The sequence below is a fragment of the Cephus cinctus genome, unplaced genomic scaffold (assembly GCF_000341935.2).
Source record: "Cephus cinctus unplaced genomic scaffold, Ccin1 Ccin1_scaffold3202, whole genome shotgun sequence".
NCBI classification, from domain to species: Eukaryota; Metazoa; Arthropoda; class Insecta; order Hymenoptera; family Cephidae; genus Cephus; species Cephus cinctus.
In genome coordinates, this window is record NW_014334501.1 from 284,761 (window position 1) to 298,890 (window position 14,130).

Sequence of the window (14,130 nt, forward strand, 5' to 3'; positions counted from 1 at the left end):
CGTGCCCCGGGTGGGGGGGTGGGGGGGGGCGTCGATCCACGTCGATGACCACGTTCCACGCTCCCACACGCGCACCCAGTAAAACATGCATAAAGATAAGAACACCGTTCTCAAGGCAACGAACTCACTTAGTCCGGGATGCTGAATTACGAACTCTCGAGTCGAGCAGCCACAGCGGCCACAGCGGCCCCTTCGGCTCTTTCGAGAGATCTCGCACTCCGTGTGCAACGAGGATTCGCCGTCCCTCGAGTTCCTTTATATCTTACTGATGGCGCAGTGCTACCGGTGATTATATCTCACGAGGATCCTCTGTGTCAGTAGCTCTGCGGAAATGCAAAGGATATTTTGATATGCAGGTAAATATGAAATCTGCGTCGCCTTCACGTAGGAATGACAATGAGACACGGCGATACTAATTGGTTAGATGGATTAGCGAGAATCCGACGATCGGCGAGTCGACTTCCAGCAATGGGCAGCCCTGCTCTGTTCTAATCTGCCCCGCTGCGCCCCGCTGCGCCCCGCTCGCCAAAGAGTGCCGAAGACAGTCGCGCGCAATGTACTCGATTAGACTTTCGCTATACGGAGCCATGCTAATTTCTGCGACAAACGTCGCAAAACCGTCGACTTCTCGCTCCTCCGCACTAACCGCTTGACTCGCACTCGCGGAGCAGCGCAGTTTGCACTTTCACTCGTGCACCTCCCGTGCACCTCCCGTGCACCTCCCGTGCACCTCCCGTGCACCGGCGACAACGTCATCGGCAGCGCCATCGCGACGGTCCTTAACGATTAATATCGCGCGCAGCTGCAGCGCATTAGCAACCATCCGATATCGGCCGACGAGCGTTAATCGTTTAATGATTCGTTTCAACGATCGTTAACGAGTCTGGTGGGAGCAAATAATCATTTCGTTATTTCCGATCGAAGATTCGCAATAGGCTGCTGGCGCATGCGCGCTGCGGATTTTCCGTGAAAAAAAAGAAAAAGAAAAGGGGGCAGGCTGTACTGTACGGTGAACGACGCCAGACGTCGCCTCGCACACCTATTTATTCGACTCGCCATTATGCTGCTCGAGCATTTATTTGCCGATTTAACTGCTGAAAAATGAGGAGCCGGCCGAGCGCGCGCTCGTCACGTTTTATGCGCGTTCGCGGTGCGCAGGGTCGCTTGGAAACTCGGCTTTACGATGTCATAGAAGGTTATATGGGCTCTCCGGCCCTCGACGCTCAGCCTCGTGCATGTGCAGTCACGAGGTCCTTCTGGCTCTGTGCGCCGCATGTGCGGCCCTCTGCCGTTTACGTATTAGCATATAAATTATGTGATCGTGATTTATGCTCGAGGCTGCCTGCTTCGCTGCCTCCTGGACGCTCAGACGCGAACGTGGGATTGTCGATTAAAATTCGAGACGTGACGTCACTCGTGAACTTGGCTTGACGCTTCTTCGACGTTTAATTCTAATTCGATTCTACTTATCTCCGGGCGATCCCCGCGATCTCTCGATCGATGGATCGATCGAAAGTCCATAGAATCCATAGAAAGTGAATGGGATCGGAGTCGATTTGCCTCTCAGCGAGGAACAATAATTCCGTCGCTAAATGCAAACGAACGTAACGACCGACCTCGTCCCCGGCGCCAGTTCCTCATCTTCTCTCATCCATAATTTGCCTCTCCCGTTGCCCCCCGCGATTCTTCCTCGGAATTCCTCTCCTTTTCGAAGCCAGAGCGCCGCGTTGCGCAACTTAACGTCTTAACGCTTAAAGGAGTGCAAGTTCATTACCGGCCCGGTGAGCCAAGTCGGCTCGATCGGCTCGATCGGCTCGATCGGCTCAAGGCGGCCGTTCAGCGGTAAGTAAATCGCTGGCTACGTGCGCCAATGGCCAGGACTCCGATTAGGAACGGCATTGGCAGCGATTGACGAAGGAGCGCGAAGTCGACGCTCGCAGTCGCCTCTCTCCCCCCCCCCCTCCTTCTGCCGCCTCATCCCGGCTCGCGTTCTGCTTAAGTAATCGCGAATAATTGCCCTTGGCCAACGCGCGATCGCGAATCGATGACCTCAGGACGTTCGATGGACCAACCTAGGCCCTCGCGAGTGAGCTGATCGTGCACCTAGTCCCGGCCGATTCATTGGGAAGGGCCATAATTCGCAGGACCGGAAGTCCATTGTCGTAGGGAAGGGAAGTCGGCTGCATTTGGTCTTGCTCTTACTCTTACGAGAGGAACGTCGCGGCCGCCATGGAGGAGCTGAACGCCGACCGTTGTGTCTGCGCAGCCAAGCGACGCCATAATCATCGGGCGAATCGCCCGGCCGCGAGAGTTCTTGCCCGTCCTTAATAGATATTACAAATTAATGGCAACGCGCTCTCCTTGCGAATGGACCTGCCCACCCGCGAGTTCGTCCTTTTCTTTTCCTTTCGCCGATGGGCTCTCGCATTGGCGCAGGAGGAGGGCAAGCGGGTATAACCGGAAAGAGAGTCTACGTTTTGTTTTTCTCCGGGACTCTTCCTTGAAATTCACTCGGAACGCGTCCATCCGCCTCGCCCTGCCAGATCCCACCTCGAGATTCCGCGTCCCCGTTCGGTTTTCCTGCTCGCGTCCGCGAAAGTTACGATCCCACGCGTCCCGTCGCTCCAGCCCCGTAGAATTAACCTCCAGGAGGACAGAGGACAGCGTAGGAATCGCGTTCCTGGAAGATGGGAGATTACGCGAGCAAGACGCCGCGCAGCATCCCGCTATCGTCTCTTCTTTTCTGCTGACGTCGTTTCGGTAGACGAGGGAGACGCCGTGCTGGGAATCCTAAAGAGAGGACGATAGCGTCGCTCTCGTTTTCTCTTTTCTCGTTTCACGGCGACGCACGCTGGATTCCCCGAGCAGGAAAAAGCCTTAACGATCCTTTGTCCCGACAACGCGTCGCGACGTCGTTCGCCGTATAACAACAAGAACGATTGCGCGCGCGCGCGCGCGGCATGCCTAACCACGTGCGCCCATACGTAGAAGTGTAGAAGTCTCTCCGAGATCCGAAACGATGCCTGTGAAATCGGCCGTTCCGTTTATCTGCGGTTCCGCTGCTCCTGGATCCACAGCTGCTTCGTCTCGTCTGGAAATCACGTCGAACGAATCACGAAGACTCGCAGAGATTTCCCGCGGCCATATGGATGACACTGGGAAGTAGGAAGAAGCATGCGGACCGAAGACAAACAGCCCGTTTTACTTGGGTCTCGCTGGGAAACGTGGATCCTTTCTCCGGCCCCGGGCGACACTCATAACGTCTTTACGAGGTTCGTCTAGAGGGCAGCACAAAGGTCCTGGGATGGGAACAGGCATGCAGGCAGCAGGGAGGAGGACGAGCGAAGAAGGAAGCTAAGGGGAGAGGCCTGTAGACTATAGAGAACGACGTAAACACTGGCTGGCTCGATGCAGCGGCTGAAGCGATGCACGGATGGTCCAGGAGGATGGGTGAGGCTGGAGCGCGGGGGAAGCCCGGGGGGGGCGGGGCGGAGGAACAAACTAATCCAATGTGATCCTTTTCAATTCAACCGCGCTATTCAAGCCGAGGTGTAATCGAGCATCCTGCCGATTAATCGTGTCCAGCAGCTGCCGTTGCAGCAGCGGCATTGACAAAGAGGAACCCGCGGGCCTTCCAACGTGCGGCAGATCGATGGAAGCCGAGCGTCCCGCTAATTCCCGTTTTATCGTAGACAGGGGGGGTGGGGGCGCGACTGAAGGGGGACGAGGAAGGAAAGTTTGACGGCGACGAAAAGTCTGCAGGAGGAGGATTCGTTTATGGGTTATTGTCTAGCCTGGCCACCACGACCCCCCTTGGCCATTACTGGCGATGCCTCAGACTCGGCAGGGGAGCCAGAGGCTGGGCGGAGGGTTCAGGTTTAGAGACCCCTAGCGAAGGGTAGAGACGCCTCCCTGAAACAGCCCCAAGCGTTAACCACTTATTGTTAGTCGATCCCCGTCGTATTTCTTAGCAGCGATTTCATTCCGCGTCGTCATAATTCACCAGTTTTTTTTCCTTTTCCCCGCAGGGTTTCCTGGAAGCGAACTCCAAGTGCTGGTGGAACGCCGCCCTGGTGGACGCGACTCGTCAGCTCAGGTACAAGGGTCACGTGTCTCCAGGAGTTCTGATGGTCGGGGGTCCCCCCTGCGCCCTGGAAGTCCTGAGGGCTGCCTGGGCCCGCAACGTTCTGCGACCTCCAGCTGATCATGCAATCACCTGCCTCGGTGAGTCTTCTTCTTCTTCTTCTTCTTCTTCTTCTTCTCTACTCGAATTCTTCAGTTTCACGTAAGCTGTTGCACAATTGCGCACCGGACAGTCCAGGGTTACTCAAAGTGATAGGACGGCGGAAATGACATGGCAGGTCTCCATGGAGGCTATCCTGAAGTCTTGCTTACTCGCTTATTCACGTGCCGCTGGTTAAAATGCAAACTGCCCGGTTATCGCGCCTTTATCTTTAACGCAGTACAGTTTCCAGTTTATCGCACATGTGGATAAACATCCCCCACATTCCCCCGTTAGCTAAAAGAAACACAAGAGGGACTTGACGCTTGCACCATTTCTCGGAACGTTCTTTCTTATCGGTTAGTACTGCTAGTATCGCCGGTAACTATGGTGCTATTAGTGCTAGTAGCGCTAGTAGTGCTAGTAGCGCTAGTAGCGCTAGTATAGTCCTAGTAGACTCCTAGCAGTATGGACTATCGGAGTCTCGCCTCTATCCACATTCGCACTGGTGCTCCTATATGCAGAACCGTGTCTCGTTTTATGGTATCTCTTACACGGGCACGGAGGCTCCCGCAAGAGCGTGGAATACCGCGCCTATGCTAATACGAGACTCCGCAGCTAAAGCGGGTTTCACGCCGGCCTCTGTAATTGGCCAAGGTCTCGCCTTAAAAATTCCACGACTCCACAGTTCTTCCTGCGATGCTCTCGAATTCTCCATCCAGCATGAAAACACCATAGCTTTCCCATAGAAGATATCGTACAGTAGACACTTTTTCCTTCTCTCTCAGACCTCCTCCTAAGTAGACGACAGCCTTTACGTATTGCCGAACGCATGTCCCTCTTGTACGCACATAGTCAGCGCCATGTGTGGATATCAGCGCGAGATCCTGCTTACACGGCTGCACGCTCTATTCTCAGCGAAGAATAAAATTTGCATTTCTATGGAATACGAAGTATATGGTTTTGCCAGTTGTTGTCGTCGTCTTTCGAGACACAGGCTGCCAATATGCGACTATTCAAAGAAACCTGAAAAACTACATCCGGAGACAAAATCGAACCTAGTCCGGAGACGATCGACGCCTGCCGGCACGGCAGTAGCGGCATTCCTATTGCCGATTGATCAAGTCAGTAGGGCGGTTGACAACGTGCTGCCTGCTTCTATCCTCGAATACCAGCCCAAGTATGCACACTCGGGTAGAGAGACAGCTGCTAGTATCGGATCGGTAAGTATCGCAGTAAGTACCCGGACTGTCCCAGGAGCAGCACCTTTTCTATTGTGGCACACCGATACCAGGGAGTGCTCCATCGGGCACAGCTGGGGCCTTATCGGCCGACAATGAGAACTCGAGTGTGACCAGAAATTTCATGTATCTCGATATTTACGATTCGCTCTACGAGGGCCCCGAGGCTTACATGAAGCAGTATAGTGCCGCAGTGACGTAGCCGTACGGCAGTGCCGTAGCATTCCGTGGGGCCCGATATCGGGCCCTCGTATCGCGCATAATAACCACTCTATGGGACTCGTTCTCAACGATGTAATTGTCGGGCGGTCTTGTGCACCGGGATAGATTCTTATCTATCCCGAGGACTGATAATCGAAAATCGAGGATTCCTCGAAATCAACGAGCAGTCGAGGAAATTCGAGCGAAGATCCTGCACCGAAGGGAGCACAGCATCCCACGGTGTCCTCGATCGTTAAAAACCATATGTAACATGGAGAATTTTTGCAAAAAGGTTAACGAGAGGGAGCTTCCTTGCCTCGGGAGAATTGAGCACCAGAGCCTAGTCCAGAGCCGCGCAATTTCCCTGCGGGACAATGTTAGACGCAGCCATGCAAATTGCCATGGGTAACCATAGCCGTGCTGGCGGGTCTGGATATCCATGGGAGACCCATGGGAGACCCATGGGAGACCCATGGGACAGGCGGCTCGTGTGTGCACTCTCTGCGGATTCTTTCGACTATGCACAGAGTGCAGAGACTCGAAGGGATCCCACGGTCCCCTTCTGCGAATCGCAGATCGACCAGCCACAGGAGGGTTCGCGAGATCGAGTTATGCTTTATGGCTGTCGGGACGTCTCCTTCGGATTCACTTTTAGATTCGTGCACACCGGAGCGCAGTGGAGCCGCCCCGGGCTGCGTCCCGGCGCAGTCGACAATCGACAAACTGCAATCGAGCTGGATGATTGCGTCGCGGCTCGCAATAGTTTAAAGGTTTAGGTCGGGAGGTCAAATTTTATCTGTGAATCTCGAAGAGTGTCGCAACCAGAAGGTACGAGATAATTACGGTTGCAGTTGCGCCGCAGATACGTAAGCTGAATGTCTCTCTCACGGACCCGACGGATAGGACATTAGAAGGGAAAGGTCCTGACTCTCGGTGCATCGTGCAAAGGTGCGTTTATCCCGTGCAGGCGATGCAGTGCGCCCATATAGCCACGAGCATTTACTTTAGAAGGCTGGGACAGTTATCGTTATCTTAACGAGAATCGGTAATATGCACCGCGAGTCTTAAGCAGAGGACGGGAGAAGGATGTAGAGAGAGAGAGAGAGAGAGAGAGAGAGAGAGACGGGGGGGGGTCAGGGTGGAATAAAAGGACGGCGGTGGTCGAAGGTGAAGTAAGGAAGGATAATAAGGAGACACCGTGTGAGAAGATTCAGTCGAACGATTCGGTCTCCATGACTCCTTTGCGCTATATTCGTAATTGCACAAAGTGAAAGTGCACTTTGGAGAATTTCTCAAAAAAGGTAATGATATCCCCATTCGCATGAGCTTCTCCTACCGACGTGGAGTCTCTTCTCTCTTTCTCTGCTCCCATTGGAATTCCCAGCTTGGAGGGAAGGAAACGATCCTGGGAGGAGTTCCTGCCGGTGGTCCAGGTCAGTACCTTCTATCGGAGTTAAGGAGAGGTTATAGCCAGCAGCAACCTTATGAATAACAAATACCCATCGCGCAGGAAAGTCGTGCGGAGCCGTAGATAGGTATACTATATATATATATATATATATATATATATATATATATATATATATATATATATATATATATATATATATATATATATATATATATATATATATATATATATATATATATATATATATATATATATATATATATATATATATATATATATATATATATATATATATATATATATATATATATATATATATATATATATATATATATATATATATATATATAATATATATGTGTACAGTGTACCTTCATGGGAACTAGAATGTTCCAGATAGCGCCTTCTCAGATTCTCAGATTCCTCCAGTTCCTCTTGTTCCTCTCGTTCTTCTCGTTCCTCTCGTTCCTCGACTTGCCTCGTTGGCTGCTTGACTGGGTCCCTCGGCTTCATGGAGGATCGCGATGAGATTCTAAGAGCGACTCGTACGGAACGATGAATCGTCCCGTGTGAATGCAGCCTTAGGTCCCTTGGATCGTTGGATCCTCGGAGGATACTTGTCTACTGTCGGTCCTGGAGCTACCAGTGGGTGCCTCTACGTGCATAAGCTGCCTCGCTACGTAATGCCGTTTCTTTGTCATTCCATCCTCGATGCCCATAGATCACTGGGAATCTTCTTCGTGCATCTGCCGGGATGCATAATCTTCGCCTCCGTGTAGATTACATTATCTCCTGGACCCGCTGGCTCGTTTCTTCTTCGCGCACGCTTTCCTCCACATATACCTCCGAGCGTATTAAGTACCCGCGAACGGATAAGACGGAGATGAGAGAATAGGGGGAGCGAGAGAGGATTCAGCGGGGACGAAGAGCCAAGAGTAAAAGACGAAGGAAAACCAAAGAGCCAATTCGACGCTCCGCACGTCTGCAGCCCTCTGGCCAGATTCTCCTGTTCGATCTTACATGCGTCCATGTGTCTTTAACCTGGCCCGTGGAGTAGTTGGATATTATATGGCTCACTGGCTAACTGGCTAACTGGCGACGCACACGCGTGTACGTAGGTGCTGATAGAGACAGAGAAATCTGCCACAGCGACACGTGGGACAAGGCATCAGGACCCACCGGGAGACGCCCGAGTGGATTTCGATGTCGTATCACTCGGTTCAAGATAGGTCTGTCTACCTGCTCTGCCGGACGTGTACGTACAGGGTGTTTCTCTCTCTCTCTCTCTCGCTCTCTCTCACACGCGTCCCCCCTTAAAAGTTTCTCGCGCATTTCCAGACTTTGTCTTCCGAATCTTTCACCGTTCTCTGTAAACCCGATTGAAGTGGAATAACGAAGTGGATGACTGAACTGGACGGCTACGAAAGTCAAAGTTATGCGAGATGTGACAGTCGATCGAACGGGAATTGGGAGGGAGACACCTCTTAGCCCTGTGGTGCAGCACGCTTAGGCCTGATCCCCATATCGTTATGGTTATCGACGATAGCGGCCAGGTCATCCGGGTCACTGGATCGTTACCGCTCGAGATTTATGAACTGGGTCCTGGGTTCCCCATCACTGTAACTCTGGTGAGATACAAGAGATCCCCGTGACACTCCTGAACCACGAAGAAACTTCAGTAAATCTTGAGTCAGTAATATACTCTTACCTCCCACGAAGCGGAACCCTCCTCCCCATCCTCCTGGTGATCCTTTATGCGCATCCAAGGACATTCCAGGAGCCAGGATGGGCGGTGTAATTTGGCCGGGAGAGCAAGCTCGTAAAGAAGATCCCCCCGATAAAGAAGTCCACTTTTACGTTTGTCCTCGCACATTATCGCTGCGAGCATTAGCATAAGCTTCGGTCGTATCTCAGAATCAGAATCAGCAATAGGATTTCCAGAGGTTCCTATCCGGAGGAGGGAATTCCGAGAGCCTCGCCGATTAATGCCAGAGACCTCCCTGATGTCGCTCAACCAGGCCGAAACGAAGTCGTAGAGAAATGTCTGTGGGCGCCACTCCTTGTTTCTCCGGTCGCCTCATTCCATTCGCCTTTGCCAATTCATCAGCTGGGAACTGATCTCACTGTTCGTTCTCGACGCTTTGACGAGAATCTATCGAAACGTATAACCTTCGACTGTCACTCGAGAACGTTGAATTCGAGACAAAATAGTCGTGTGCGCCAAAGAATAAGAAAGAAAAGCACCCGACGAGACGTCGAGTTGCCGTCGGGGATTATTCACGGGCGAATTGAGCCACGATACAAAACCGCATTCGTAATTACTTGGAACGTGAGAGCACGTGGACGGAATGGGAGTACTCGGCGAAAAGGAGACCAGTCACGTTTGACAGCTGTCATGCCAATGGTTTTAATTGAACGTCATTCGACAAAATTGTACGGCCAAAAACAAGCCCAGTTTTGCATCATGGGAAATTTGTCAACCATTGCGTCTAACGGGTCTAACGTGCTATCAGGGTCTTATGGTGTATTCGTGATAACTTTGAGAATGTCCCATCCCGAGTAAGAGACCGAAAGTTTTCGCGAAAGCTCTGACGATTTCTAAAAAATATAAAAAAAATAAACCGGCGGCGCCGCTTGACAGATTCCCCATGATGCATTGCGCGATTAGATAATGGCTGATAAAACGAACGGCGCGAGTCCAGCACACGCATTAATGTCCTATGTAGGCTAATGCCAAGAAAGCATGACAGCCCGTAAATACGAAATGTGATTAATGACACGTGTCGTCACCCGGAGCATCCATCGCTGCACGTGCGATATCGCCTTTAGGACTGGAAACGCGCGATCCTCTCGCACGCACTTTTCTTGAATCGTTTTGCTTTTTTCATATTATCTAAGTGCTGCTGCATTAATTTCGTGCAGTTCCGCTCGCTGCACTTTCTGCGAGCGGCGAAACCTTTTGCCAGTGCTGAAAATTCAAAGTCCTCCAGAACCAGCAAACGACTTGGAGCGCTTCGACAGGTAGCTCGGAATGGGCACTCTTGACTATCTTGACTATCCTGACTATCGGCGAGTACTTGGTCACTGATCTGGATCATTCCCGGACAAGACAAGACAGTAAGCCAGTCGGGTGGCAGCCCACTGGATTTAGTCGCATCCGCGCAGCTCTCTGGCGCCTTGTAACAAACCACGCTTGCGTAAACTTATTTCATCCTCGAATGATTCAAGCGCTGTATGTAACCCAGAACTCGTAACGCGAACCTTCCCTAGCAGAATTGAGGTCTGACGGGCGACCGCGAGAATTTCATTTGATCTGAACTTATTTTGATCGAGCGCGGTCGGGAAAAGGCGGTGACCGCTTCGTTTCCTGGATTTCCAAGCAGCGACAAGCGCGAAGGAGAAAGAAGGGGAGAAAGAAGAAACGAGCAGATTTACGGACTCGAAATCATTCCGCGCAGCCTCGCCTCGTCTCGTCCCATCGCGGGTTGACTGGGCTTCGCCGCGACCTGGATAACTCGGCTTGGCGAATTCCTTATAAATTGAATTACACGTGTCTAATGCTAAAATGGCGTTGCTAATGCCCCTCGCTATTGGCTAGAACGCTGCTCGAGCTTTCGTTTTGTCCCTGCGGAAGTACAGGTCGTTTAAAAGTCCTTCCTCTCGTGAAAGCAGTAGGATTCGTCAGGTTGGTCGACAGGGGCGCGGGCAGCACATTCGCAAGATCCTCGTGGACCAGAAATGCATAATCCTATCTCGAAGAAAGCTGTGCGATCTAATAAGAGTGACGCCTCGAGCCTGTTTAGTCCTACATCGCGAGGAATGACGTGTCCAAGATGGCGGAGTGTACCGTCACGTCCGTATAGTTCGTTCGCCTGGTCGTTCTTTTGGCACAGAAGTATCGCGAAGCCTGGAGAGCGAGCGACCCACGACTCCAGCCTTTATGACTTGTTTCCTGCAACCGCATCAGATACAACAAACGGCTACGCCCTTATTGTTGGAGCCGATTACGTTAGCGGACGGCGCAATCGAGCCAAGACACAATTCTCATGGCCCCGTTGACTTTTCCGATCGCGAGAAATCCCAGCGCGGCTCGCCTCGGTTGGTTCAATTCGCCTATTATTCCGTACTTTAAGCCGCAGATTCGGAGCAGGCCTTTGACACCTTCGACGCTGAACGGATGAGAACGGATGAGAACGATTTCACAGGCTCGCAGCTCGGGGGCTCCTATACACGTGGCTGCTAGTCCATTTCTGGGCTGAGCTTCTTGCCGTCACGATAAAAGTAAAGGTGTTTCGTGATGTAGATTTATGACTACGATGGCTGCGCAAGTTTGGGATTTAAAAAAAATAATAACACGATTCGGAGTGACATTTAGAAATCACTGGTAACCTCGAAAAAAACGAGTTGAACGTCCCTGGACGCGAGCCTTGCGTGATCATCTCCACTTAACGAGGCATAACTGTACGGGTTTTTTTTTTGGTTTGTATAACAGGTAGCATAGATTCACTCGAGAGGACGAGATGAGATGGCGGGGGAGTGACAAGTGGAGAGAGAGTGAGAGAGACAGAGAGAGAGAGAGAGAGAGAGAAAATCCTTTAAGGGGATCTCTGATCACCCGTTGTCGTGTCGCCGCCATAACGCACCGAAGGTCCAGTGATCCTCCGCGATAACGGTCCAGCACGTCGAGATCTATCTGGATCCATCTGGATCTATCCGAAGCGCAATGTCGGCGGCTGAGCTCGTAACTTTTCTCAGGAAATATCAATGGACTCTATGCGTATCGAGAGCCAGCCAGGTGTGAATGAAGAGCGTGTAGGAAGCTGGAGCAGGCAGCTAGCCAGCTAGCCAGCTAGTCAGATAGCGCGGAGGCAAGTCGGGCGACCCACGCGGCGACTCCCTAGAAATTGTCGCTGAGTCTCGAGACTCGCGCGCGTGTAAAATGACGGAATCGCAAGGCGCACTCGTTGCGCGAGTGAAGTAAAGTCCAGGTCGAGGGAAATTCGCGACGGCTACTTGCCCACGTGGTTCACTTACGTGCCGAGGTGGGTGGGGTCGGCCGCAGGGGAGTCGACGGAGACGCCGGGTTGGCTGCGGGGGAGGAGGAAAGAGAAAATTAGGAAAATTATCGGGGAAAAGAGAATTACGGAGAATTAAGGAGGCGTCCCGATGCCTTGCCGTCGCTCGAGTCGAGAACTCCTCCGCCCATTAGCCGGCACTTTACGAGATCTCGGCTGCACCGGATCGTTAGGAACGATCGTCGACCTGTAACGCGGTGGCACGACCCGGATCCGATCTCGCGGAATTCGCAATGACGATCACGACCCTATCGTTCGTCATGATCGCTCAAAGGTTAGCCAGCCTCCGCGTTAGCGTAGCTCAAGCTACGATTTACATGAAATTTACATTTGGCAGTGACTCACGGACCCGGGGCCTCTTACTGCCATGGACCATGAGCCATGAGCCATGGACCCAGGAGCCATTGAGCCTTTGAGCCTCGCGCGCTCTTCCCTCTTCTCTTCACTCTTCTTACGTAAACCGGCCGACGCAGATTAATGTGTTCCCGTCGAAATGCCGATTCTCACGATTGCTCCGATACGTTTTCCACTCTTTTCTCCCTCTCCTTCATCTCCTAAATTCCATCTGCCGTCTCGTTTTGGCTCCCAACGGTGGCTCCCTCCAGGAGGAGGTTGTCAAACTGCACAGAGAGAGTATCGGCAGGACCCGATCGGCGATTCTCCCGCAGGCGACTCGTGGGAGGCTGATCTGCGTGCAACTAATTGATTCGTGTCCCTTACGTAATTTGCATTCCGATCGCAGCTAACAAAATGCCTGGTTGCACTGTTAACTCGGCACGGCATGCTATGCCATCCATTATGCTTGTAATACATAAACCCGATAGCCAGGTAAACGTGGCCAGCCTGCGATGGCGCTGCGCGAGGTGCTTCAAGTACTCCGGCTGCCAGGAACCACACCTTCGGCGCACGAGTTCGCGAACCAAGGCAGATTGGATTCTATTCCGGGCCCCGTTCTCCCTTCCCGCTGCCGGCGCTTCGCGGCGCCTCCCGAACTGCCCCTTCGGTTTCCTGGCATTTCGACTCCCTCGGGAGATTCTCGCGGAAAGGTCGAGAGAGTCGAGAGAGTCGAGAGAGTCGAGAGCGCAATCGCGTGCTGGAACGACACCTGCTTCGGTACCTCGCGGTAACGGGCTATTATTAGCAACCACCTTTCTATCATTCTTGAGCTTTTATTATTATGCGCCACGTCCTACGTAGACGCATACGTAGCACGGCGCGTTACCGGCAATAAAAGTAAGAGGCAGCGATAGGCTGAGCGAGGAGGCATTTCAGCCGATTCGCCTACGCACCTCGGCCAGCAGTGCGATCGTCGCCGGATCGACGTGCGATCGATCAGGGACGGGAAGTCCTCTTCCGGATTAACCGTTTGCCGGCCTCCTATCGCGATCGCTCATCTTGTCGGTCACGAGGCCTCCGGTGCTTTATGGCTTCTCTATGGGAAATGGCAAAGACCACTTGGAACCGCAAGACTCCTAACAAGACGACCTTTGCGTCGGACTCTCTCGCCATTGATGTACTATGCAAATCAACGACGCGATTCTCTCTCTCTCTCTCTCTCTCTCTCTCTCTCTCTCTCTCTCTCTCGGTACATTTCATTGATTCGTTCAGTCGAGGAGCATTTCCGGTGAAACCCCAGAGCCCTGATCTCGCTCCGCGAACTCTCCCATCCTTTTCCATCGTTTCACGGGGCTTCCCACGCAGGACTCCGAGAATTCCGAGGGAACTGAACCCGCGACGCCTCACGTCTCGACGCCGCGACCGCCAGCGAGCCTCTTGCGACACATTCTGATTGCATACTTTCTCGTATTCTCGATTACGCTGTGCAATCTTCTCGCAATCGAAGAAGGATGCAGAACCAGAGAAAATGACGAAGCGAGTGGTCCTGGACCACTTGGAGTGCATAAAGAGATCCAGAGGAATGATCTCGACTCGGCTCGAAGGGAATTCGAAACGCAACAAGTGCCAAGTAGAAATGTCCAT

General features: G+C 52.3%; 1 protein-coding gene across 5 annotated transcripts in view; it reads left to right on the forward strand.

Annotated features, from left to right (window-relative positions):
• LOC107274495 (storkhead-box protein 2) overlaps positions 1-14,130 on the forward strand; it is a 74,283-nt gene that overhangs the window by 49,050 nt on the left and 11,103 nt on the right. For all 5 annotated transcript variants that reach the window (XM_015753702.2, XM_025091744.1, XM_025091745.1 and 2 more), the window contains exon 3: positions 4,029-4,224. In XM_015753702.2, coding sequence (XP_015609188.1) covers positions 4,029-4,224 — 196 coding nt within the window. The remainder of the gene's footprint in view (positions 1-4,028; positions 4,225-14,130) is intronic.